The sequence below is a fragment of the Antedon bifida genome, chromosome 4 (assembly GCF_963402885.1).
Source record: "Antedon bifida chromosome 4, ecAntBifi1.1, whole genome shotgun sequence".
In the NCBI taxonomy this organism is placed as follows: Eukaryota; Metazoa; Echinodermata; class Crinoidea; order Comatulida; family Antedonidae; genus Antedon; species Antedon bifida.
In genome coordinates this window covers 5,607,369-5,635,360 of record NC_136229.1, presented here as the reverse complement: position 1 = coordinate 5,635,360, position 27,992 = coordinate 5,607,369, and the positions used below count along the sequence as shown (strand labels likewise).

Here is a 27,992-nt window from a genome sequence, read left to right as displayed (position 1 = left end):
TAATTCGACGTCATTATCATTACATCATTATTATAACAACAATCGTCACCGGCATTATAGCGTCATCAACATCAACTTTTCCACAGTCTTATTGTTATGATTATTTCCAACACCATCAACACAGATGTTATTATCATCATCCTTATCAATAAATCGGTTTAATTTGAGAGACCATTTCATTTTCTAATGAAGTCGAATATTCCTCAACAGTATCATCTTATGAATAATAATTATTATTTATCCATATTATTATTATTATTTTGATTATTACTTTTATTATTATAGGTCCGGATGGCGACAATAAAGGATGATGACGAGCTTGATAAGATTGATGAAACAACGCCCTGTGCACCACAACTTCACGTTGATAACCACGATAAGGAAACTAAACTAAATGGTCACGTGTAATGGCGCGTGTAAAAATCCACGTGTAAATATCCACATGTAAATAGCCCCGTGTAAATAGCCTCGTGTAAATATCCACGTGTAAGTTAGCTTGCCTGCTTCCAAACGTTTTAACAGATCTTATTACCTTATCTTGCTTTCTGGAAAACGAAGGGAAATTATTATGAAAAACGTTACGCGGTTTGCTTCCAGAAACTGAGAATAAATGACTATAAAGCTTCTTATTATTTATGCCTCGACAGTTGGAACAATAAATATGAATTTCTACTTGAAACTTTAGAACATTGGACGTTTTAAAACATGTGTATAAAATCATAGAATATACTACGTACGCTCAAAACGGTAAAATCGATATGTTCGATACGAAAGCATATCATTTTTTTATGTACGGGTTACAGTTTGGTACTGCTATTTATATTATTATGATATACCATTCTTAGAATTGATAAAGTATGAACAGATGATTGTGCATCAAAGTATGTTGTCGCGACAGAATAATTATGAAGTATTTTAACTTAATTAACGAATGTACAACAAATGGCGTACCGTAACTATGTAAAAAAATGTAGATATGTTTTTAACAGAAACTTTTAATGTACATTTAAATATATTAGGCCTATTGTAAAAAGTTACTGTTTTAATGTCATCAGATGGAATGTTGTGCTCGTGATTTAAAAGAAAAATATCTTGATTTATATGGTGGTATTTTAATCGTGTAAATGATACAGAATGTACATAGAAAATAGTTGGACCTCAGTATCTTCTAAAGTGCACAAAATAGTAATAAAACAACTCATCAATTCTCCAGTTGGCTATTAGATGTTAGACATTTGATATTGATATTGCCGAGCACGTTGAGCAGTTTTCTATAAAAAAGTATATACTGTAAAGAGTATTCGAGACGTTTACATTTCAGGTATAGTAAGAATAGTTCCATTGTTGCGATTAAAGAATAAATAATGAGTTGAATAAAGGTGTGCTAAAAGAAATAATGAAGATGGGCCGGTCTATTCAACGAGGCAGAGCCGAGTTGAATAAACCATCTTCCTACTAATTCCATTCATAAACATTCACTATTTGTATACTGTGCTAAATTATTCATTAAATGTATCTATCCTTTAGTCTATCTTGGTTTAGGCTGACTGTATTATTTAGCTTAAAATAATTCGTTTCCTATGCCAGATTACTGAAGTCACAATTTTATAAAACCGGTCTTTAGAATAAATGTATTGTTGTTTTTATTACTATAAAACGGTGCTTTAAATTATAGGATGTTATAACCACCATTTCGTGGATACAACAAGTTATATTTATTTGCAGGTTTACGTAACAGTATTTTGGTAGTATTTACAGTATAGGCCTACTACACTGTAGCATGAAGTAAAGCCTCGAATGCATTACCAAATTCAATCAATGTTTAGTGGTATTACTTAACTTGTGTGAATTCGGTTATGCCTGACTAGTCTTAAGATAAATGTATTTTAATAACTGAATGGTGCTTTATGTAGTCTTATATCAAGCAAAATACATTATGATTCTGTACCATGGAGACAATTTGGTATAAACTATATTACAATCATTTGTTTAACTGTTCTTCAGCAACCAGATCAATTTTTAACTAGGAACTTCGATTTACAGACCAGATAAATAGACTTCCAAAGATATGCCTTTCAAAGTTTTCTTGTGATATTAGTACATCATCTTATATGGCCATAGTAACTAGTTATGTCAAAAAATAAAAGGGTCGAAATTTGGCTATTTTTGAAAATTTTGGCTATTTTTGAATATTTTGGAAATTTTCGAAAAATGGCAAAAATAGCAACTTTTTAAAATTCAATAATTATGCGATAATATTGCCATATATGTGCATATATAGTGTTATCATCATCTTATAGGGCCATAGTAACTAGTTACGTCAAAAAAATAAAAGGGTCGAAATTTGGCTATTTTTGAAAATTTTGGCTATTTTTGAATATTTTGGAAATTTTCGAAAAATGGCAAAAATAGCAACTTTTTAAAATTCAATAATTATGCGATAATATTGCCATATGGGTGCATATATTGCGTTATCATCATCTTATAGGGCCATAGTAACTAGTTATGTCAACAAAATAAAAGGGTCGAAATTTTGCTACTTTTTGAAAATTTTCCTGTACTATAGTACAGGGAAATTTTCGAAAAATGGCCAAAATAGCAACTTTTTAAAATTCAATAATTATGCGATAATATTGCCATATGGGTGCATATATTGTGTTATCATCATCTTATAGGGCCATAGTAACTAGTTATGTCAAAAAATAAAAGGGTCAAAATTTGGCTATTTTTGAAAATTTTCCTGTGCTATAGTACAGGGAAATTTTCGAAAAATTGCCAAAATAGCAACTTTTTAAAATTCAATAATTATGCGATAATATTGCCATATGGGTGCATATATTGCGTTATCATCATCTTATAGGGCCATAGTAACTAGTTATGTCAACAAAATAAAAGGGTCGAAATTTTGCTACTTTTTGAAAATTTTCCTGTACTAATAGTACATGGAAATTTTCGAAAAATGGCCAAAATAGCAACTTTTTAAAATTCAATAATTATGCGATAATATTGCCATATGGGTGCATATATTGTGTTATCATCATCTTATAGGGCCATAGTAACTAGTTATGTCAAAAAATAAAAGGGTCAAAATTTGGCTATTTTTGAAAATTTTCCTGTGCTATAGTACAGGGAAATTTTCGAAAAATGGCCAAAATAGCAACTTTTTAAAATTCAATAATTATGCGATAATATTGCCATATGGGTGCATATATTATGTTATCATCATCTTATAGGGCCATAGTAACTAATTATGTCAATAACAAAATAAACGGGTCGAAATTTGGCTATTTTTTGAAAATTTTCCTGTACTATAGTACAGGGAAAATTTCGAAAAATGGCCAAAATAGCAACTTTTTAAAATTCAATAATAATTATGCGATAATATTGCCATATGGGTGCATATATTGGGTTATCATCATCTTATAGGGCCATAGTAACTAGTTATGTCAAAAAATAAAAGGGTCGAAATTTGGCTATTTTTCGAAAATTTCCCTGTACTATAGTACAGGAAAATTTTCGAAAAATAGCCAAAATACCAACTTTTTAAAATTCAATAATTATGCGATAATATTGCCATATATGTGCATATATAGTGTTATCATCATCTTATAGGGCCATAGTAACTAGTTTTGTCAAAAAATAAAAGGGTCAAAATTTGGCTCTTTTTGAAAATTTTCCTGTGCTATAGTACAGGGAAATTTTCGAAAAATGGCCAAAATAGCAACTTTTTAAAATTCAATAATTATGCGATAATATTGCCATATGGGTGCATATAATTGTGTTATCATCATCTTATAGGGCCATAGTAACTAGTTATGTCAAAAAATAAAAGGGTCGAAATTTGGCTATTTTTCGAAAATTTCCCTGTACTATAGTACAGGAAAATTTTCGAAAAATAGCCAAAATACCAACTTTTTAAAATTCAATAATTATGCGATAATATTGCCATATATGTGCATATATTGTGTTATCATCATCTTATAGGGCCATAGTAACTAGTTATGTCAAAAAATAAAAGGGTCAAAATTTGGCTATTTTTGAAAATTTTCCTGTGCTATAGTACAGGGAAATTTTCGAAAAATGGCCAAAATAGCAACTTTTTAAAATTCAATAATTATGCGATAATATTGCCATATGGGTGCATATATTATGTTATCATCATCTTATAGGGCCATAGTAACTAATTATGTCAATAACAAAATAAACGGGTCGAAATTTGGCTATTTTTTGAAAATTTTCCTGTACTATAGTACAGGGAAATTTTCGAAAAATTGCCAAAATAGCAACTTTTTAAAATTCAATAATTATGCGATAATATTGCCATATGGGTGCATATATTGCGTTATCATCATCTTATAGGGCCATAGTAACTAGTTATGTCAACAAAATAAAAGGGTCGAAATTTTGCTACTTTTTGAAAATTTTCCTGTACTAATAGTACATGGAAATTTTCGAAAAATGGCCAAAATAGCAACTTTTTAAAATTCAATAATTATGCGATAATATTGCCATATGGGTGCATATATTGTGTTATCATCATCTTATAGGGCCATAGTAACTAGTTATGTCAAAAAATAAAAGGGTCAAAATTTGGCTATTTTTGAAAATTTTCCTGTGCTATAGTACAGGGAAATTTTCGAAAAATGGCCAAAATAGCAACTTTTTAAAATTCAATAATTATGCGATAATATTGCCATATGGGTGCATATATTATGTTATCATCATCTTATAGGGCCATAGTAACTAATTATGTCAATAACAAAATAAACGGGTCGAAATTTGGCTATTTTTTGAAAATTTTCCTGTACTATAGTACAGGGAAAATTTCGAAAAATGGCCAAAATAGCAACTTTTTAAAATTCAATAATAATTATGCGATAATATTGCCATATGGGTGCATATATTGGGTTATCATCATCTTATAGGGCCATAGTAACTAGTTATGTCAAAAAATAAAAGGGTCGAAATTTGGCTATTTTTCGAAAATTTCCCTGTACTATAGTACAGGAAAATTTTCGAAAAATAGCCAAAATACCAACTTTTTAAAATTCAATAATTATGCGATAATATTGCCATATATGTGCATATATAGTGTTATCATCATCTTATAGGGCCATAGTAACTAGTTTTGTCAAAAAATAAAAGGGTCAAAATTTGGCTCTTTTTGAAAATTTTCCTGTGCTATAGTACAGGGAAATTTTCGAAAAATGGCCAAAATAGCAACTTTTTAAAATTCAATAATTATGCGATAATATTGCCATATGGGTGCATATAATTGTGTTATCATCATCTTATAGGGCCATAGTAACTAGTTATGTCAAAAAATAAAAGGGTCGAAATTTGGCTATTTTTCGAAAATTTCCCTGTACTATAGTACAGGAAAATTTTCGAAAAATAGCCAAAATACCAACTTTTTAAAATTCAATAATTATGCGATAATATTGCCATATATGTGCATATATTGTGTTATCATCATCTTATAGGGCCATAGTAACTAGTTATGTCAAAAAATAAAAGGGTCAAAATTTGGCTATTTTTGAAAATTTTCCTGTGCTATAGTACAGGGAAATTTTCGAAAAATGGCCAAAATAGCAACTTTTTAAAATTCAATAATTATGCGATAATATTGCCATATGGGTGCATATATTATGTTATCATCATCTTATAGGGCCATAGTAACTAATTATGTCAATAACAAAATAAACGGGTCGAAATTTGGCTATTTTTTGAAAATTTTCCTGTACTATAGTACAGGGAAAATTTCGAAAAATGGCCAAAATAGCAACTTTTTAAAATTCAATAATAATTATGCGATAATATTGCCATATGGGTGCATATATTGGGTTATCATCATCTTATAGGGCCATAGTAACTAGTTATGTCAAAAAATAAAAGGGTCGAAATTTGGCTATTTTTCGAAAATTTCCCTGTACTATAGTACAGGAAAATTTTCGAAAAATAGCCAAAATACCAACTTTTTAAAATTCAATAATTATGCGATAATATTGCCATATATGTGCATATATTGTGTTATCATCATCTTATAGGGCCATAGTAACTAGTTATGTCAAATAATAAAAGAGTCGAAATTTGGCTATTTTTTGAAAATTTTCCTGTACTATAGGCCTAGTACAGGGAAATTTTCGAAAAATGGCCAAAATAGCAACTTTTTAAAATTCAATAATTATGCGATAATATTGCCATATATGTGCATATATTGTTATTATCATCTTATAGTCATAGTAACTAGTTATGTGAAAAAATAAAAGGGCCGAAATTTTGCGATTTTTCGAAAATTTTCGTGTACAGTACAGGATTTTTTTTTTCTCGAAAAATGGCGAAAATTACAACTTTTTAAAATATGTTGAGGTAATATGCTCCAAACATGTGATTCTGCGCATGTAATTTATGGTATAGTAACCAGTTATGGTACAAAATAAAAGGGTCGAAATTTGGCCATTTCTCGAAAATTGTTTTTGTTTTTTACGAAGACAAATAAAGTTTCTTGTATCTTGTACATTATGTGTTTGACCATTTTAAGAGCATTTCATTTTAGTTGTGAATACCTTGTTGTCAAAATAAAAAACTATAATACATGGTAACTGAGCATTAGAATTTAATCTTAAATGGGAAAAGTAGTACATAGTACATAGATGTAAAGAGAGCAAATGGCAGGATAGGTGTTGGCATTCCTCTGAAGCTCTGATGCACTTTCTGTGTTGGTGCACATATGTATAACCTACTCACAATGTATGAAGAGATCAAGAAGAGATATATACTAGAATTTAATCTTCAATGGGAAAAGTAGTACATAGTACATATATGTAAAGAGAGCAAATGGCAGGATAGGTGTTGGCATTCCTCTGAAGCTCTGATGCACTTTCTGTGTTGGACTTGCCCATATGTTTAACCTACTCACAATGTATGAAGAGATCAAAGAAGAGATATATACTAGAATTGAATCTTCAATGGGAAAAGTAGTACATAGATGTAAAGAGAGCAAATGGCAGGATAGGTGTTGACATTCCTCTGAAGCTCTGATGCACTTTCTGTGTTGGTGCACATATGTATAACCTACTCACAATGTATGAAGAGATCAAGAAGAGATATATACAGTACTTGCCAATTATATGGCAATGTCACCATGGAATCATTTGCCCACCACATTTGATACAGTTTGTCTTTAAAAACATTTTAGACCAGTCATCTACGGAGAAAATATAAAGAACAGTTAATTTTCCTCTAGAAGAACCACTATTTCACCTAACTTCCAATTGAAAACCAAACCCTGTACCACTTGACATACAACCTCATCTCACAGACACCCACCCCCACCTTACACACCCCAACCTCATACTGAATCAATGTGTTATTTTTATTCTTACAGTAGATTTGTTATTTTTCCTGTTTTGTTCGTACAACTCTATCGTGATCCAAATTAAAGCAATATTTTCAAAATAAATCTCATTTCATAATACCAAACACTTAAAGAGGATATGCAACAAATTCAAATGTTATCCATTGGATATGTACCTGCTTTCGGCTTTATTGCAATGGCACCGCAAATATCACAGTAATTCGTCTGTGACCTTTGACACAACTGTAATGATTGACTACATCGTCCTATATTTAACAAGAAAAAAAAACAACCAAAACTAATAAAAACTATTTTTGTTTCAGAAAATGCTAACACAATCAATTTGTTGTTGATAAAGAAGTTGAGTCAAAGTGATTAGGCAGGGGCACCTTGAACCATAAAACCAAATCGGCAAATTTAAGGCTCTTATGGACTACATTTTCTACTACACAATTTTTTAAAATGGAGGTCAAAGCATACACATCTGGCTTGTATGCACTTTAGTGTAGGGGTTACCACAGTGTACTGTTACTTATCAGCCTGTGTTGTTGTGGACAGACACATTGATGAAAGTTTAAACTTTGTGATGGTTATTGTATAAAAGCGCAATATAAATATGAATCAATTACTGTACATAAATATGAATACATATTTATGATAGTCAACTAACTAGTGAATCTAAGTTTCTAATATCGTCTATGTATGCATTTGATTGAAACATGATGTCCACCAGCAACTTGAATACAACATTGAATTGTGTTTTAACAAAATTATCAGTTTAATACTTTAATCTGGCCTTAAGAACATACATTAAAATTATGTTTATGATGATGTCCACCAGCAACTTGAATACAACACTGAATTGTGTTTTAACAAAATTATCAGTTTAATACTTTAATCTGGCCTTAAGAACATACATTAAAATTATGTTTATGTGTAATAATTTCTCAGAAACGAAATATCTAGCACATTTCCTGTACATACATAAATCATCCTTCGACAATAAACATTTCTTGGAAGAACTTTTCCCATTAAGGCATTTAAAAATATTTACAAATTATGATTTATGATCGTTACTGAAATTAGCATTTATTTAAAAACATTATGTCATTTCATCGAATTATAAATCATTACATCTTCATAAAGTTTACTACAGCAACCAATCAATGTACTGCAGTAATCAATCATAGTACTGTACATATATTAATTAAACAAAGAATATTTGCATACTTACTCCAGTTGTGCTTGTTTTTGCATTCATCTTCATATATATTAGTAAAGGGAATATGTGAATTCACATTAAAGAAAAAGGATACATAATAGAATATATATATATATTATATTTCAACAATCTTTAGACTTTACATGTCAAAAATATAAAGTAGTAAAAAAGTATTGTACATAATAATTCAGAGAGCACATATATCATATTTCTATTTCGTTTTGTGATTAAACTATTAGCAGAACCATTACTTACCGTATCAAGTTCATCAGTATAAATAAGTGTCTGTCTTATCACCATAATATCATATTACTAAAATCATTGCCACTGCTATCTGACATTTTGTTTTCTCATCATCACCATTATCTTCAATATTCATTATCATATTAATCATCATCCCAATTCTCATATCCTATTCATTACCATCATCATCATCATTACCATATTCATCATCACATCATATCATCATTAGCCATATCATAAATACTAAAATCAACACCACTGTAATCTGACACATATTTTTCTCATTATCACCATTTATATTCAATATGCAATATCATATTAATCATCTTCCCAATTATCCTCATATCATATTCATTACCATCATCATCATCATTACCATATTCATCATCACATCATATCATCATTAGCCATATCATAAAAATACTAAAATCAACACCACTGTAATCTGACACATTTTTTTCTCATTATCATCACCATTTATATTCAATATTCAATATCATATTAATCATCTTCCCAATTATTCTCATATCATATTCATTACCATCATCATCTTCAATAATCATGCATATTATCAATTAAATTATCTCTATCATCATCACATCAATATGTATCTATTCTGTAAATGGAGGCTCCTCGAGTGTGGATAAAATAAAAATCATTTTCCATAACACAATCTTTTACTTTTCGCTCAAATGTATTGAGTGTATTTTTATACCCTAATGTTTATATACTTTTTAATGTAATAATATTTTATAAATGTTTGTATTTGATTGTGTATTAAGATAAGTCCATATTTATTTTATTTTGTTGCACATCTGTTATAAAAGAGAAACAATAAAGTTATTATTATTATTATTATTATTATTATTTACTCCTCACCATCATAATCTTATCTCAATAACATTTATTTGTTTGTGTCATCGTCGTCACAATATATTTGAAAAGGATATCATTTTGACACAAACAACAGGATTCCTTATGTGTCATAATATTTGGGTTCGTCTTCTTCAACGAGTCTAAGATATTGTTTACTAAGATCTTCTCTTCACCATCGTATAGTACATTGTAACTTGAAAGCCAGTTGAGAGCTACGTAAACTGCGGATATTTCTGAAGAACCGCACCAAACAAAAAAAATAACCAAAAAACCATGAATGTTAATGTACATTTATACATTAGTCTAATTTGAGTTTTCCTGCAGCAAATAATGGGGCTAAAGTAACCTTTTCTATAATCTTGGCTTTGTAGACCATTTATTGTAGATTTCTGTACTACCACGGATAATTTAAACAAAATCACTCCATGCTGCATTACATATAATATAACTTTTCAAAACATCTCTCCATATGTTGTTACTTAAGCTCTGTCTACACTATCAAACTAGTTTGACAAAAAAAGTGTGATGTGTCCAAATATGGTAGTGATATGCTTAAATATGGTAGTGATATGGTCATCATCATCATATCCATATATGGGCACATCACATTTTTTGTCACATACATTTTGATAGTTAGACAGAGCTTTATAATAATAATAATTAAATTTATTTAAAAAACTGAAAAAAAAAAAGAGGATGAAAAGTACTAAGTATTTATTACTCCGAGACGAGGAGCAAAACGATTTGAAAAACAAAGGCAAATACGTTTAAGTAGCGACAGGCTCTCGACGGGAGATCAGAGAGATCCATCATCCGCAAAGTAGAATCTACACTTATGGATTAAAATATAATTTATAATGTATATGATAATGATGAAGTAAAAATCGATACAGTTTGACATATTTATGATTTAATATCACAGCCAATTTATAACTCCAAAAATCATAATTTCAAATGATTTAAAAAGCTTGCCTTAATATAATCCAGATATTATGGCGACCTACATTTTTTTCTTACAAATAAAAAGGTGGTTTAAAAATAATATTCAACCTTCAACCTATCATCCATTACTGCATTCTGATTGGTCAAATTACTTGCTATTCTTGTATAGTACAATAGAACACCTCCACCCCACCGACCCCGCCCTCCATTGGGACACACCTACAGTATTTAGGATATACTTTTCAATGAAACGAATGAAGAATGTTTTAATATTATGGCCATGCCTCTATTCAGAGGATACTTTGTTGGGTCGTGTATTTAATAGATGATTTTATACAACACCTAAATAAATTCCTGTCATTTGATTGGACGATTGTTGGTCACATGGCGTGCAATAGTACGCACTAAAACATATTAAGCAATTTTTCAATACAGTAGTCATTAAAAAAAAGGTTAATGCATTTTTCTACTACTTATACTTTAAACCATAAATATGCCATAGTTTTTACCTGTTTCTGTAAAAGATTGTTGTGAGACTTCCCAGAGCCTAAGGGAAGCTATTAAGTGCTCGGCTAAGAGGGTTTCGGTTATCTTGTCTGCCTCTGCTTCCTGTCAACATAAATAAAAGGAAGTGATCATTATTTAAAAATGATGGGGATGAATTTCAATTCTCCCAATACCGGACACCCTTTGGCTGGCCTGATTTTGTAATAACAGTTCATAAATTTTATCAACACGTTTTAACAATTAGTAATACAATTTAAATCATTATATTTACTTTTTATGTATTTTAATAAATTAAATAATTTAAATACAGTAATAAACCAACAACATGTACAATATATGTATTTCGAATGTGTTTTTAAAATCCAAAAAGATTTAGGACCATTTTTGGATAAAATGGTTTTAGGATAGTTTCTGGTTTTCATTTAATTTCATTGATAAAAAAGGAATCAATACATATAGCACTGATACAGATTAGCAAATCTGTACTGCCACCGCCAATTCTTTTAAATGTATTTTAAATATTTGTTGGAATTTCTAAATTGGGGCATCAAAGCCTGAAAATCATAGCATAACCAATTATGTAAAACTCATTCAAATTGTTGAAGAGTTATTTGAGTATAGACTTAGGGGAATTAATCATTTTAGACATTACTGAAATTGGTTGATGGAAAACACGACTTGTAATGTACACACACAATGCATTCTGGGAAAGTGTTATAATATAGATTGTACATTTGGGTTTACAATACATACATACTAGCATTTAAATGAGATCAACTGTATTGAAATTGAATGAATTAATGTAAAGTGGATTATTTAAATTACCAATGCTAATCTTCCAAAAAAATGTTCAAATCATCAGTATTGAATCGATTGCTCTATATCCATAATACTAAAGTGGCACTTACTTACTGGTAAACTAATGTATCATGTGACGCCAATGTCATAAATGGCAAATAAGATGGCCACTATGAATAAAGTTTTAACATGTATTATAATAAACTTTATTAAATACAATAAGTGTTATAAAATATATATAAAAAAGCATGGAAAAATAAGGATCCCATTGGAAATAAGTCGGTCTCTTAAAGGTCGGTACACACTGAACAATTTACATGCGAAGTGAGACACGCGTCGAGCATCAAATCGTACACCATAATTTTGACGGTGAGTGTGAACATCCAATCAAATGTGATGTTTAGGTATAATTCAACTTTCAATGTCAGCGACTGACTTTTTGTCTGAAACTTTATTACCTTAAGTACTACTATACGTATGAAATGCTATCTGTGCCAAAATATTTATCTTTTTGCCAATATTAAGTCGAAATGCAGTCTATAATCTAGACTAGTATTATCATTACAATAATATCTTTTCAGTTTGAGTATTCTATTTTTCAACAACAAATTATTCATTTCAATTTCATAAAGTAAATTATCTTGATTTTCTAGATTTAAAACATATTATTCATAGAATGAAAAAACACGACTGATTACAATATAATTTAAATTAATGAGAAACCATTAGTAATAATTGTATTACCTCAAGAGAATTGCCCAACTCATAAAAAATTAAGCACATTTCTAAAAACTAAAAAATTATAGTGATATTTAAATCCAAAAGAAATTTAATGAAAAAAAAGATAATGCTGTGGTTATCAGTGGCTGGATCTCAATGGAGATAAAAAATAAAATAAGCAAAAAGTTAAAACAAAATAATAACATATACAACAAATATTTATAGTGCTTTTGTGTGTTTGTGCTAGATTTATTCTACATACAAATTGTTTTAGTAAATGATTTATTCTCTTTATAAGTAGACAAATGTGTACAAACAGTCATAAATATGGTGTGAACACACTTTATGCATTCCAAATTTTATGGGGTCTGTACTTTGATAAAGTAATCATTCCACGAATTTAAGGATTCTTATAACTTGGAGTAATTCCAACAAAATTTCAAAACTTTATATCGGAAGGAATGAATTGATTTTAATCAATTATTTTAAGAAAAAGTCTAAATTAAATTAGCATAAAATTAGTATGGAATACATTAATAATTAATTCTAAAAGAGGTTTAATAAAATTTTTTTTTAAAAGTGTAATAAAAGTTCTAAAAAGTTGTGCATATTGTAACTATTGACAGTTTCAGGTCAAACCATTTTTAGTGAGGGGTAATGACATTGTTTGACAGCACTGACAAAGGCCATATAAACTAAATCATTTAGAATATATTTTGTAATTTATTAAAATTTCTCACCATATTTGTAATGGTTTGCTGACGATTGTGGTCTTCTTCTAGACCATGAGGGCGCTTTCTCTCGCAGGTTGCTTTCAATTTGCAGTTGAAGAGATTCAACTGGTTCAAATATTTGCTAGAGTGTTTGCTCGTTGTATCAGGTTTCGGAATAGATAACTGATCAACCTCCTCATCATCAACAGCAGTAGCAACAGATTGACGAAATAACTCTAGATATTCCAACTTGTTTGCAATATCCTCACCTAGGGCAAAATATAAACCATATATATTATTATTTTAAAATTCTATTTTGACAAACCAATATTAGTAACTGACCTGACTGACAGTTTCAGGGCTCAGTTCACGAGCACTTTCTTCAAAGTGACAACTATATTGTTAAGAAAAACGCTCACCATTAGGTGGCTTTTGTCTAACAATAGGGTTGTATATGTGACTCGGGAAATGGGCGCCCTCGTCTCGGTTCATGGTTTTCTCTCCTCTTTGTCTGATCCATATTGTCTCTTTGATGCGCCTGGTGTTTCCATCCTCTGCCCTGTCTATGACCCTATTGTTAGGCGAACAATGAGCACTGAAACTGTCAGTCAGGTCAGTTACTAATTTTGGTTTGTCAAAATAGAATTTTAAAATAACGTATCTTCAAACTAGATGAACATTTTCAATAATATATATATATTAGTTCCATTCCTAAATTGTTTATATCTACAAAGCTATCTTCTACTTCTACTCTTACTCTCTCCACCCTCTATTCACCAGCCTGTGCCTCCTTTGTTTTTATTCCATTCCACTCAGGCAGCACTTGTCTGCTTATACTACACATCTACTTTGCACTGATGAAGAGCTAGTGTTGCCCGAAAGCTCTGCTAATATTTCTAGCTGTTTTACTTTATCGATTTGATTTAGCTTTTTGCTTTATTTTATTTTGTATCTCCATTGAGATCCAGCCACTGATACCCACAGCATTGTCATTTTTCAGTAATTTGCCTTTGGATTTATATATATATATATATATATACTTGCACTGATGAAGGGCTAGTGTTGCCCGAAAGCTCTGCTAATTTTTCTGGCTGTTTTACTTTATCGATTTGATTTAGCTTTTTGCATTATTTTATTTTAAAAACGATAAAGTGAAACAGCCAGAAAAGTTAGCAGAGCTTTCGGGCAACACTAGCCCTTCATCAGTGCAAGTGATACTGTATATATAATTATATACAGTATATGTATTTTCTTTTTCTTTATTGTTGTATCTTAAGGTCTTTTCAAATTGTATTTTTCGAGGGTCCTTAATGATCAACTTTGGATCAGCCTTATAAAATAGTGTTGAAATAAAATAAAAATGAAATAAATTATATATATCAAATAATTTAATAATTTGTAGAAATAAAAATTCTCTTTTTTTTTAAACAAAAGTACATCAAATTCTATGTCAATTTGATTATTAATGTGCCCATTTATTATCAGGTAACTATATTATAATTCATCTAATTTTCACAGCTTAAAAAAATAAAACAAATTAAACTACTTTCAAAAACAAAGATTTAATAGATTTTTCGATTGTTTGGAAATGGGGTGTTGGTTTCTTAACATTAGCTGTTACTTTATTGTAGACAAAATAGTGTCACAGCGTAAATTTTAGACTGACTATATCTAGCAAATGCTGGTAATATTTCAAATATGATTTTACTACCATTATAGTTTAGCTGTCTTAAATGGCTGTAAACAGAAAGAACTGCTATGGAATTTCATAAACAGAAAGATAGAGATTAGTTGAAACATAAAAGAATTATAAAGAAAACATAACGTAAGAATGTATGTAAGACAATTAAGTACTGTAAACAAAAAACCATTGGAGAACATTAGAAACATTATAATGTATAACCTGGCCTACAAATATAGATGACACTCTTAAAAACAATGTCGGTTGAAATTGATATAACATTTAAGGTAACTAAAACACAATTTACCATTATTCAATTATGAGTAAACTAGGTTGTAGTAGACGCAATGTTTTTATAAGATCATTGCACACACTTGTATTTGGAACTAGAGTATCTTTTAGCTATCTTAACTAAACGAGAGAAAGTACTGTGTTTGAATAATAATATATCTAACTATCGTTGCTATTACGTGCTTTGCGAGTAAGGGTATAGTATTGTAAAAATTATGAACATTGTCAATTTTGCATCACATATCTTTACCAAAAAGCTTTTAATACAAATTGGAATAACGAGTAGTTTGGGTAGAATAATCGATCTTACAATTTCTCACATTAGTCGATTGTCTGAACTACTCTTGTTGGTACAGCTTCAATCACTGCCATTTCATCTGATTTATTTATAAATCCAAAGGCAAATTACTGAAAATAATTACAATGCTGTGGGTATCAGTGGCTGGATCTCAATGGAGATACAAAATAAAATAAGCAAAAAAGCGATCAAAACGATAAAGTAAAACAGCCACAAATATTAGCAGAGCTTTCGGGCAACACTAGCCCTTCATCAGTGCAAGTGAGAGTACTTGGACAAAGTAGATAGTATAAAGCAGACAAGCACTGCCTGAGTGGACTGGAATAAAAGAAATAAAAACAAAGGAGGCACAGGCTGGTAAATAGAGGGTGGAGAAAGTAATAGTTAGAAAACAAAGAAGATAGCTTTGGTAGATATAAACAATTTTGGAATGGAAGTAAAAAACAACTCAAATAGTGGTTAATATTTAAACTTAAACTTAGGTAGTCGATAATCGATAATATAATAATTTTACCGATCTGGGAGTATATTCCTAATGTTAAGTCCGAAAGTTTTTTTGATATATATGTTATATGTATATTTTTATATATGGTATACATTAAAGATGTATTGTCCCTTGAAACACAAAAAAATTAAGGTCAAAATATTATAAATTTAAATTGGCCATATCAAAGTAATATTAAAGTTATTCACTTTAAGTCGAAAATTCGAGCCAAAAGCAACAAGTTTACGTAATAAACAGGTAAATTAGTTTGATTACATTTCGTCTGGAAAATCGTCGCGAGCGAAAGTAAACAAAGATTTCAAACCACGAGTACGCATTATTCATATGCTAATTAGGATTGTTTACAACTCGTCACGGTTGAGAAGGTATTTTCACACAGATCGTGAGGAAGTTTTATGATTATGCATACAGAGTAGCCAAACAAGCGTGTTTCATTATGGGGTATGTTTTGACTGAAAACTTTGACTGGAAGTCAGAGTTATTTTTTGAACAAAAAAAACGTCTGTATTTCAGTTAAATGATTTTTTTTTTGAAAAATTTTTGGTGATAGTTAATAACTATTATGATACTTCAAAATGACCCACCTTTTTTCGAAATCTGTTATTTTTTATTTTTTTGGAATTAGTCAAAGGGACAATACATCTTTAACTAAAAATATCTTCTGTCATTAACTTGGAGTTGTTGTTTTAATATTAGTTTTCAAAGTATGAGTTTTAAGTTTTGATTTCTTTAATTTGTATTTAATTAAGTGTTGAAATATGGTAGTTAAAACAAAAATTGTGTTTACTTATTTACCTTTTTCAGGGTTTAAAAGCTGCTGATGTAACTCTTCAGGTTCTATTTCCCAGTTAAATTTTACAAGGTCGCTCTTGTGCCGCTTCCGAGATCGTTGAATATTTCTAGAAAAAAAAATTAATTTAATTATAATACCAAAACAACAAATAACGATTGTATGTTTTAGAAAAAGAATTGCGCATGTACAATGTAGGCATCATCATATGCTTAAAAACACACAGTAGAACCTCCATTAAGGGAACACCTGTGGGACCATACAAAGTGTTCCCTTAATAGTGGTGTCCCTAAAATTAGGGGAAGGAGGGGTTCTACAGTATATAAATCCCTTATTATATATTTCATTTCAAATACATATGTATATATATACAAGTTCTCACACAGTTATTGATTATTTTTATTTTTCAATCGTTTCAAACGTAAGAATTATAAAGCTTTTAATTTCAGAGAAATTATATTTATGTGCATAAAAGCAATAAATATATCTATTGTGGTCTAAAGCTCTATGTCCACACTATCAAACTACAGGGTGGTGTGCCCAAATATGGTAGTGAAACACCCAAAAATGGTAGTGATATGATATCATCATGTCCATATGTGGGCACATCACATTTTTTTGTTACATAAACTTTGATAGTGTAGAAAGAGCTAATATGCATAATGCAGACAGTAAAAGTTAATAAGTTTACAAGTTTGTAATACAGACAATTTCTCACTAAGAACCGTACGCAGTCTTTAATGGCACACTTACGTGCAGACCTCAACAGAGAAGGCAGCACTGGGTGAGAAGACTGTGCCGTAGCTAATTTTGCTTCGTGTTTGCGGTGCTTCAGCAACAGTGGTAGAAAGAATGAGGGAGCTCTCTTCAACTTTGACAGCGATCTTTTGTTTCATCATAGTCCTACTAACAACCGTTATAACATCTCCATCTGAGCCGAGACCTGTGAATAATAATATAAAAATAAATCACTTATTGCAAGTACTGTATCTATCAACATATAGATGTTCAACTGCTTAATGTTCGATCTAAAGGACGAGGCTCCAAGAGTAAAGTGGTAGAACACCTATTATAAAGGACATCTTCAGGACCCAAACGTGTCCACTTAGTAGGGTTTTCCCTTGAATAGGGATTGAAAACATTTATTTCATGAAACAGTGTACGCTAGGGATTCTATCAACAGCTTAAAGTCTCTCCCAAAGGACAAGGCACCAAGTATGTTGAATTACCAATAAAAGATGGTTATATTGCTTTTAACTCCTTGTCAAATTTTTAAACTTACCAGTAACTTGAGATGAGTGTAGCGCATGCGTGTACCCTTTTCTTATCACATTTGGGATGCCATTCTCATCAGAGTTTATATCAAACACCAAAATGTATTGACCTTTGGCACAAACAAGTCTATAAAACATCTGCAGAAATACAAATTAATATTTTTAACCAATTAAAAAAGATTCCCTCTAAATTGAGACATACACAGCTGAAAGGGACTGTCAAGAATTAAACAACTAAAAGAACGTTAATATATTAATTTACTCTAGGACATTCTTCTTCCTTCATTCTGATTTTATTAAACACTTAATTATTCTTTTTCATAAATTAAAATATTATTTTAAAATCAATATATCTTTTTAATTGAAGAACATATAACTTATAGTGGCCTCCTTTTAATTCTTAAAAATAAAAAAATCAGTACAGCACCACTCATTTTGGACACTTCTATTAAAGACACTTTCATTTTCTTTTACGAAACAAACAACTTGGCCAAATATACGATGGCTAAGCCCTTTTCAGTAAACACCTCTATTAAGGGGGCACTTTGTTGAGTCCAGAAGGTGTCCCCTAATATGGGTTCTGCTGTAGTTCATATCTATATTTTATTAGTCAAGGATGGAATTGAGAATTGAACTTAGAATTTAGTCTTTAAAAACTGCTGTACCACATTTGATTAAGAATCACCTCATTTTCTTTTCTGTCAAACAAGCTCCACCAGAAGAAAGAAACTTCAATCAAATCTTCTTCCCATAGTGTTATTTGATTTGCTAAAGTTACTTGTGATTCTGGTTCGTTTGTAGGGTCAAAGTTCAACTTCAAAATCTGTATACGTCCATCAGTGGTTCCAACTACAAGTAAGCTGTCCTCAAATTGTTTTGATTTCTGTTCCCATTTGATTGATGACGGAGAAGAAAGCCCAGCATCTACAATGCCAAAGAGGCTAATGTCATCTCTAGAAGAAAAAATTAAATAAGTGTGAAAAGATGTTTAGAAACAAAGCTTTTCTTGAAAATTACTTGAAAGATGGTCAGCAGGTCGAAATTCCCTGTGATAAGATAAGAGAGATAATTAGGAGCATGAATTTTCTGCAAAGTTAAATGTGCAGATATACACAATGCCAAATATTACTGTTGAATTACATGCATGGTTGACAGTACATACATTTTGAATAGATATTGCTTATCTATAATAAAATACAGTAAGATATTCATTATGCTTTGAACTAGAAGTGAGGAAAAGAGTACTGAGATCGAGGAATCAAATGCTCTAGCACATTCCAAGGAGAAAAAATAGCTGGGGAGATTAGTACTGCTGGGCCTAGGTTCTGGAACAATCTGCCTTTATATAATTAGGAAACCGAAATCTTTGGGACAGTTTTAGTCACTTCTAAAAACTCACCTTTTCTGATTTTTTTTGGACAGCGCTATAAGCAATGATCGCGCTTTTAGAAATAGAACAATTGATTGATTGAAAATATACATATATACATTTTGCATAGTTTAGCCTATCTTATAAACTTGTTTTTTTCTTTTATATGCATACAGTATATACACATACATGAAAACAAGAATGAGAAAAACATACTGTATGAACAGGCATGGCTTCTCGTTATTTGCAGTTTTATACTATGAACAGATTAAGTAGCTTACTTTGATGTAAATGGAAGTAAGCATTTCCAAAATATCAATAATCCATCTATTGTGTAAGTAACAAGAACTGTATAGGCTCTCTCTCCCGCTTCAATTCTTTCATTGTACACACCAGACCAACACATATCTAGAAGGTTCAGTCAAAAAGATATAATAGTGAAAAATACTGAAAATCATAATTTCTGTAGCCCTAATTACAGTACAGCCCCTCAACAAGAGGTAATATAAATCTAAACACTGTGTCCCTGTGGAAATATATGTTTTAACACTACAGGCCACCCCTATTAAAGAGGACACCCCATTAAGGGGACAGAATTCTTTGAAATAAACAAGAGAATATATATTTAAACACTGTGTCCTCTTAATAGGGTTCTACTGTAATGTGAAGAATAAAAACATGCAAGGTTGATTATTTGTGTAATTAACGAGTGGAAATATATGTTTTAACACAACAGGCCACCCCTATTAAAGAGGACACCCCATTAAGGGGACAGAATTCTTTGAAATTAACAAGAGAATATATATTTAAACACTGTGTCCCCTTAATAGGGTTCTACTGTAATGTGAAGAATAAAAACATGCAAGGTTGATTATTTGCGCAATTAACGAGTGGAAATATATGTTTTAACACAACAGGCCACCCCTATTAAAGGGGACATCCATTAAGGGGACACTTTACTAACAGGAAACCCCTATAAAGGGGACACACTTTGATTACCTTTAATTGATACCATTGAAAATCTATTTATAGCCAAATCGATGATGTCCATTCCACCAGGATCAGGCCTTAGTTTGTAACCTTTGGCCTTAGCATAGTCAAGTAACATGGTTGAAACATTCACCACCTAGGAAAATGAAAAGAGGGGGAGAGTGAATGTAATGCACTTGTCAATTGTATGACCCACTATACGACCCCTGGGAGCGTCATTTGTCCGATGTTCGTCATGCCTTATGTGCATCAAAAATTTGACTTACCTTTAGGTGACCATGACGCACCCATTTTGATGCACTGTAACCATGTTGTTTATGATATGGTGGGTGGTAAAGTGACGGACATTGACATACCATCGTTCATTGATGTGACGTACCTTCTAAGTTTTTTTACGCACCCCTGCGTCAGTAATTATTTGTAAATGACGCACCGATGACGAACCTCTCCCGGGGTTCGTATAGTGGGTCATACAATTGAAAAGTGCATAATTTAGACATATATGATTTAGTATTTTTTGTATTGGCCTACATGTGGTATAACTATGAAGGTAGATTTAAAGATTTCAATTTATTTTCCAAATTACAAAGATTATGGCATTGAAAGTATTAGAACTATTTTTAAGGTCTGCATTTACTCCCTTTTCCTGTAAAATCGTCAATTTAACACAACTCAACCGGAAAACAGGCTTTAGGCATCAGATTGAGACTTGTCTTGTCTACTCCTATAATATGCTTTACACTCATTGACTTGTATTTCAGATGGGACATTAAGAGAGATCATTTCCTCATGTGATGATCATATTACTGTAGGCTTTACACTGCAGTGACTGTAATATCTTCTGATATACGTTGACGGTTGTTTTACATTAAAACAAGTAATACACTTATACTGTTGAATATATATAAGCTTTATTGGATTGAACTTAATGTTGGTTGTCCGAAGACTGGAGAGAATATGATAATCTATTAACTGTTCACTGAGTTGGTATATTGTGGAATTTATAATAGCTCTAATGGGATTTCTAATGGGAGTTACTATAAACAAGTATAAACAAGTGTTGCTGTCCAGTGGTCCAATTTGCCCTAGCTTTCACTGAGGTGAAGGTGATGTGACATCCCTCCTTTTTAGTACAAGGTGTAATTGTTCATTAATTTACATGGTGCCTTGGGAATACGCTAATTTTAGTTAGTTATTCGGGCTATTTGAAGCATTAGTTATATACAGCTTTCTGTCCTATATTAGCAATTACATTTGAGATTATAAAAAGTTATATATAGTAGTTTCGATTGTACAAAATTCAGCTGTCCATATAGAGCTGCGAGCAGTTGTTTTCATTTAGTTCATTCGACAAAGTTACAATAATAAGTATTAGAGTTCATATTTGTTTTTATTAATTATTATTATTATTCTATAGTTCAATTTATTTTATTTTCTATCATCCTTCCTCGTCTTTCGAGTTTTACTTCTTGTTATTGGTGGAGTGTAGGGTGGTATAAATGGTGGTTGTTTATCAATGGTCAAATCGTACGTATCCGGTCCAGATGAATGCGTTTGTCTATTCCGTATTTGATTTCGATTTCGTCGATATGTTCCATTTGTAGTTTCTACGATGTACGATCTTGGCTGAGGTAGTTGATTAGTTACGATACCAGGCGTCCATGTTTTTTTATGTGGATGCTGGATTGTGATGTTTTGGCCTTTCGAAAGCGGTGGAAGAAATTTTGTTTTGTTTTTATCGTGATGAAACTTTTGATCTGTCTGGCGCTGCACTAATTGTTTTTGTATCTGTTTGCTTTCAGAGTCGTTAGATTTTATCACTTCTGGTAGGTTTGCTTGTATGCGTCGTCTGTATAATATTTCTGCTGGACTTGGTAGATGTGAGTTTATTGGAGTTGCACGTAAGCACAGAAATGCTAAGTCTGGGTCGGTGCCAGAAATTTTGCATTTTCTAAGTGTTGATTTTACTGTCTGTATCATGCGTTCAATAAAACCGTTTGATCTGGGGTAGTGAGGTGAGCTGGTGGTATGAATTATTTTCCAATCTTTGCAGAATAGTTTGTATTGTTCCGAAGCAAATTGTGGGCCATTGTCGGAGATGATAGTGTGTGGTGACCCTTGTTCTGCGAAAATTTGTTTCGTTGCTTGAATTACAGCACTGCTCGTCACATTTGTGGGCATCTTCCGTATGAAGAACATTTTGCTGTAATAGTCTGCTATGATTAGATAGTCTTCTGAATTAAAATGAAAAAGGTCAGTTCCGAGAGTATGCCATGGGCGTTCTGGTATTTTCATAGGAATTAGTGGTTCTTTAGGTTGAGTGTTTTGAAATTGTTCACAAACTGTGCATCTCTCGCACATTGTTTTTATGTCGTTGTTTATGCCCGGCCAATATACGGCGGTTCTTGCTCTTAGTCGTGTTTTTGTTATGCCTTGGTGGCCGGCATGTAGTTGATCCAATATGTATGTTCTCATTTCATTTGGTATAACAGTTTGTTGCCCTTTTAAAATTATGCCGTCTTCTACGGTTAGCTCATCGCGCATTGACCAATATTCTTTAACGCCTTTGGAGAGCTTAATTTGTTTTTCTGGCCAACCTTCAAATATTATTTTGCCGAGTTCGCAAAGTGTTTTGTCACACTTGGTGTGGTGCTTAAGTTCAGTTAACCGGTTTTCGCTAAACTGTACTGGACACACTCTTATATCAAGTTCCGTATAACGTTGGTCCACTTGCTCATTTTCCTTTGAGCTTCCAATTCGGGAGAGTGAATCTGCCAGTGTCATTTCTTTTCCTGGTTTATATATGATCTGGCAGTTGTATCCTTGCAGTCTTAGTAGCATCCTTTGTAATCGTGGTGGAGCTGCATTCAAGTTTTTGAGGGCGATCATCTCAAGCGGCTTATGGTCTGTGTATATTATGAATTTTCCTCCATAAACGTAAGTGTGAAATTTTTCACACGCAAAAACTGCTGCCAGTAGTTCGCGTTCGATGTTTGCGTATCGTTTCTCAGTGTCTGTAAGTGCTTTGCTGGCAAACGCTACTGGCATTTCTTCGTTTTTGTCATTTGGCTGGAGCAACACTGCTCCGAGTCCAACTTTACTTGCGTCCACCTGTAATATTACAGGTTTTTTCGGGTCGAAGTATGAAAGTCGGATTTCACTGCAGATTGCCTGTTTTGTCTGTTGGTAGGCATTTGTATGTGCAGGTGTCCAACTGTATTGCGTATCCTTTTTTAGCAATTGACGTAGGGGTTCTGTCAAATCAGCGAGATGGGGAATAAAGGGACCCATGTAGTTGGCGATGCCAAGAAATTCTTGGAGCTCTTGTTTGTTTTCGGGTACTTTTAGTTGTTGAATGACAGATATTTTCTTTGGGTCTGGTCGTGCCCCTTCGCTGCTGTAGACAATACCAAAAAATGTTATTTCTCGTTGCTTAATTTTACATTTTTTAGAGTTGAACATTAGTCCTGACTCTCTCGCAATTTCCATCAGGTTGTGGAGGTTGGCGTCATGCTCGGCTTCAGTTTTGCCGAATATTGCTACGTCATCGGCTATCCCAATTGTTCCTGGACATTTTTCTAATATCATATCCATTCTCTGTTGGAAAACATCTTGTGATACGTTTAAACCAAAAGGAAGGCGTTTAAAACAGTATCGGCCTTTCGGAGAATTAAATGTTGTTAGTTTTTGAGAAGCATTGTCAAGGTGTATCGACCAGTAGCCATTCTTGGCATCAAGTTTAGAGAAGTATTTTGCTCCATTTAGTTTGTGAGTGAGTTCCTCTAAGGTCGGAGTCTTATGATGGCTTCTCTTTATCGCCTCATTGAGGTCTTTAGGGTCAAGACAGATTCGCACTGACCCGTCTGGTTTGATTGGGTACGTTATTGAACTTACCCAATCTGTTGGTTCATCAATTTTCTTTATTACACCTTTTGCTTCCATATCATCAAGTGCGGCGTTGATCTGTCCTGCAAGTTTAATCGGTGTTTTCCTGCAAGCGTGCACAATGGGTGTGACGTTTTTGTCCGTTACTATGTGGTACGGTTTCGCAAAATCTCCCATACCGTCAAATCTGTCAGGATACCTGTTTTTTAGGTCTGCAGTGTCTATTATCGGACTTGATTTGTTTTCCTTTGTTGTGATACTGCAATTGAATTTTATTAATTCTAGTTTCTGTATCGTCGGTAATCCCAAAATCGCTGGGCCTTTGCAATCCACAATGTAAAATGTTTCCTCTGTATAAATACAATTGGTTGGATGCTTGCATTTTATCGGTAATATTCCATAACAAGGAATATGTGCATCATTGTATGCGGTAAGTTTAGTGTTTGATTCTTTTAGGATTCCGCTTTTGGGATATCCTTGTGCGTTTATATGATTTGGGTACATATTTCCAAATATTCGCAATGGAAGAGTATTACCCTCAGCTCCAGTATCAACTTTGATGTTCAGTTCAGCTATTTGGTTTTCCATAAGTGGTAACTTTATGTCAAGTTTAGTGAATTTTTCACTAGCGTTGATGCTGCTCATGCGCACTGAACCAAATGTCAATTTTTCCATATGCTGTTCAAGTAGGTCATCATCCGAATCAGACTCATATTGATTCATTGAGTGTATTCCACTTCTAGATTTTAGCTTGCCTTTTCCATGGCTTTTTGGTTTTTGTCGTTTTTGTTGATGACGGTCGGTACTTTGATCATGACGAGGATGCACATTTTGTTTCGACGATCTACACATTTTGGCCCAATGGTTTAATTTACCACAGTTGTGGCAAGTTGAGCCATATGCTGGACATTCTCGAGGGCGATGCATTTGTCCACACGCTTTACATTTGTTTTTGGCACGTGACACGTAGCTTATTTTTGCATGTTGTGTATCAAATTCATCTAATTGCTTGTGGTGCATGAGGGATGCCTCGTGTCCCCTAGCTAGGGTTATGGCCTCCTCAAGTCTGTATTCTTGGTTTTTTGTGAGAAGTTCTTTTTGGAGATCTTTAAATATGGTTCCTATGGTCATTTGTTCTATGATTCTCGTTTCTTTTTCTGCGGCTGTAAATGCGCATTTTTCTGCATGGAATTTAAGTTTAGTAATGTAGTCATCAATCGACTCACCCGGTTGTTGTTTTAGTTTCTGAAGATACATTCTTGAGACACGGAAATTCGATTGTGGCTCTATTTGCTCCTCAAATTTCTCCCAAATAGTATTGATATTCTCCTTATCTTCTTCGGTTAGTCCCCACGAATCAAATCTTTTAAGTCCCTCTTCACCTACCATTAATAATAGATGGTTGATGCGGTCCTCCTGTGAAATATTCTTTACTGTAAAATACAATTCAGTTCGTCGTTTAAACATCCGAAACGAATCGCCTATGTTTGCAGAGTTCCAATCCATATGTGGTTGTTTATCCGCCATGATGCGTTGGTTTTTGATACAAAAATTCCTTTAAACTGTACTAGCACAAAGGTTTTATTATTATATCCCACCGCTGCCACCATGTAATATCTTCTGATATACGTTGACGGTTGTTTTACATTAAAACAAGTAATACACTTATACTGTTGAATATATATAAGCTTTATTGGATTGAACTTAATGTTGGTTGTCCGAAGACTGGAGAGAATATGATAATCTATTAACTGTTCACTGAGTTGGTATATTGTGGAATTTATAATAGCTCTAATGGGATTTCTAATGGGAGTTACTATAAACAAGTATAAACAAGTGTTGCTGTCCAGTGGTCCAATTTGCCCTAGCTTTCACTGAGGTGAAGGTGATGTGACAGTGACATAATTCAAACTTTTTTAGTTTAGAAAAGAACCATACAAATATACCATTAGGAATGCAATAAATGAATGACAATAGCAAGATCAACTTCCATACCTCTTTCCATTTACCTAATGTTGTTTCAACATATAGTTTTAGTTGATGGTCAGTCTTTAGAAATGACAAAATACACCTAAAAGACAAAGATAATGTATTATTGTAAAATCATATATAAAATTAATAAACACAATTGTATACATCATCATCATAGATTATGCCATCAACTAATGTAACCCTCCTCCAGCATTTTTTATTTGCTCTTCTCTAAAACTGTTCACCATTTCGAAACCTCTTGATGTCAATTTATAGTACAACTCAATAAAAACATAAATAAACCAGAATGAAATTAAATGTCAAGACAATGAAAGAGAAATCTTTAAAAAGTGAACTTAAATCTTTACCTATTTGTGTTTGTGCATCCTTTTGCGGACCAACATATTGACTTTTGAACTGAACGCATAAGACCACCTGATGCTGCATCACCAGTGGGTTTTCCAATTGTGCCGTCTATGTGAAATCTTGCTCCAGCATCTAGTAAAAAGAGTTACAGAAAAAAAAACCCGTTTTCACAAGATTTATTGTGTAATCTGCAGAGAGGCATTGCAAATATTAAATTGCCGCTTTTTAAAAACTAAGTAGGTTTTTTTTTAGAAGTTCCTGGGATATTTTTAAAAGTTTACCACAGTTTTTGTTGAAATGGCTGGTGAGCTTATCAGAAATTTTCTTTACAGACAGTCCATTGGTAGAGTAGTAGTGGTGATCTTCATATTCTACTGCACATTTTTGCCAGACAAATGTGTTGCTGGTGTTTTCAACCTTGCACACTAACCTCTGAAAAAATGTTTAAACAAATTACAAAGCGGTCACTTCTTGAAATGACGCTTTAAAATGATTAAATAGGGAATGAATCGGTTATAATAGTAGTACCTTAGTAGTAGGCTAGGTCCTAGCTGGTACATTACTGTGAAAAGGTCTACGTAAATAAAAAAAAATAAAAATGGGGGTGAATCGACCTCGAATCAACAAACGTACGTGTATAGGGCTAGGTTATTGTGCTGTCTAGTAGGTAGGAAGACGCATACGCTAGCCGGCCTAACAGATCGTAATAAAACCTACTCATTATTATATAAACAAAAGAGCTCATTTAATTATGATTACACGCAAAATATTAAATGATATCATACAAATATGTTTATAGTCTTTTCAGATGCAACGGCAACCGTCAAATCATCAGAAATCGCAATAGATTTGCATCCATGCAAAGCACTAGCAATATTTATGGAAGCTGACATTTTGAATTTCAATGGAATGATCCATTTTTTGCAGTGTACAAATTAAATTACCTTTTCCTAATAATATTAAAGTACAATGTAGAGTCATCTATGTTTATAATCAGTCAAAGTAGTTTATAGTTTAATGTATTAATAGATTGATATGTGACTGAATATAAGAAGAAAATAAGAATAATAAATGAAATCAATATTCAGAATTGCAGTAGTTAGACTAGTTTACAGAAGTGTTTACACCAAAATTAAATGGAACAATCCTCATTATTGGTACTATTTGTACGGCAACGTGTACTAAGGGCAAATA

At 32.2% G+C, this 27,992-nt stretch overlaps 3 protein-coding genes across 9 annotated transcripts in view; 1 reads left to right on the top strand and 2 right to left on the bottom strand.

Annotated features, from left to right (window-relative positions):
* The window catches only part of LOC144841592 (uncharacterized), a 119,053-nt gene extending 118,164 nt beyond the window's left edge, over window positions 1-889 (bottom strand). The window contains exon 1 of the mRNA XM_078698026.1: window positions 874-889. The gene's annotated coding sequence lies outside the window, so the exon portion shown is untranslated. The remainder of the gene's footprint in view (window positions 1-873) is intronic.
* The window catches only part of LOC144841608 (PDF receptor-like), a 98,253-nt gene extending 96,438 nt beyond the window's left edge, over window positions 1-1,815 (top strand). For 4 of the 5 annotated variants that reach the window (XM_078698052.1, XM_078698048.1, XM_078698049.1 and 1 more), the window contains one exon: window positions 286-1,815. In XM_078698052.1, coding sequence (XP_078554178.1) covers window positions 286-408 — 123 coding nt within the window. In that variant the 3' untranslated portion in view covers window positions 409-1,815. The remainder of the gene's footprint in view (window positions 1-285) is intronic. The other variant, XM_078698051.1, reaches the window with a different exon arrangement.
* On the bottom strand, window positions 453-27,695 carry LOC144841594 (general transcription factor 3C polypeptide 4-like). Of its 3 annotated transcripts, none has more exons than XM_078698031.1 (17): window positions 27,584-27,695; window positions 27,080-27,230; window positions 26,801-26,930; window positions 26,457-26,532; window positions 20,586-20,712; window positions 19,868-19,994; window positions 18,903-19,170; window positions 18,226-18,355; window positions 17,697-17,886; window positions 16,949-17,052; window positions 13,406-13,647; window positions 11,150-11,249; window positions 9,773-9,931; window positions 8,592-8,645; window positions 7,534-7,623; window positions 7,120-7,207; window positions 453-541 (listed from the first exon to the last, which is right to left on the bottom strand). In XM_078698031.1, exons 1-16 carry the CDS (start codon window positions 27,689-27,691, stop codon window positions 7,140-7,142), a joined length of 2,124 nt encoding a protein of 707 aa, XP_078554157.1. In that variant the 5' UTR covers window positions 27,692-27,695; the 3' UTR covers window positions 453-541; window positions 7,120-7,139. The 3 variants fall into 3 exon arrangements, 2 of the variants coding, with proteins under 2 accessions (XP_078554157.1, XP_078554155.1); XR_013612043.1 differs by lacking the exon at window positions 453-541 and adding an exon at window positions 6,600-6,739 and having other exon boundaries at window positions 6,912-7,207; XM_078698029.1 differs by lacking the exon at window positions 453-541 and having other exon boundaries at window positions 6,600-7,207.
* Between the last annotated feature and the right edge of the window lie 297 nt (window positions 27,696-27,992).

Bases quoted from the DNA above. Each gene is read 5' to 3' on its own strand.
- LOC144841594 (XM_078698031.1), bottom strand. From the start codon at position 27,691: ATGTCAGCTTCCATAAATATTGCTAGTGCTTTGCATGGATGCAAATCT. The intron at 27,231-27,583 runs GTATGATATCAT...ACATTTTTTCAG, and splicing joins AAAAGACTATAAACATATTT to AGGTTAGTGTGCAAGGTTGA. The intron at 7,624-8,591 runs GTAAGTATGCAA...TGTTAAATATAG, and splicing joins CAAAAACAAGCACAACTGGA to GACGATGTAGTCAATCATTA.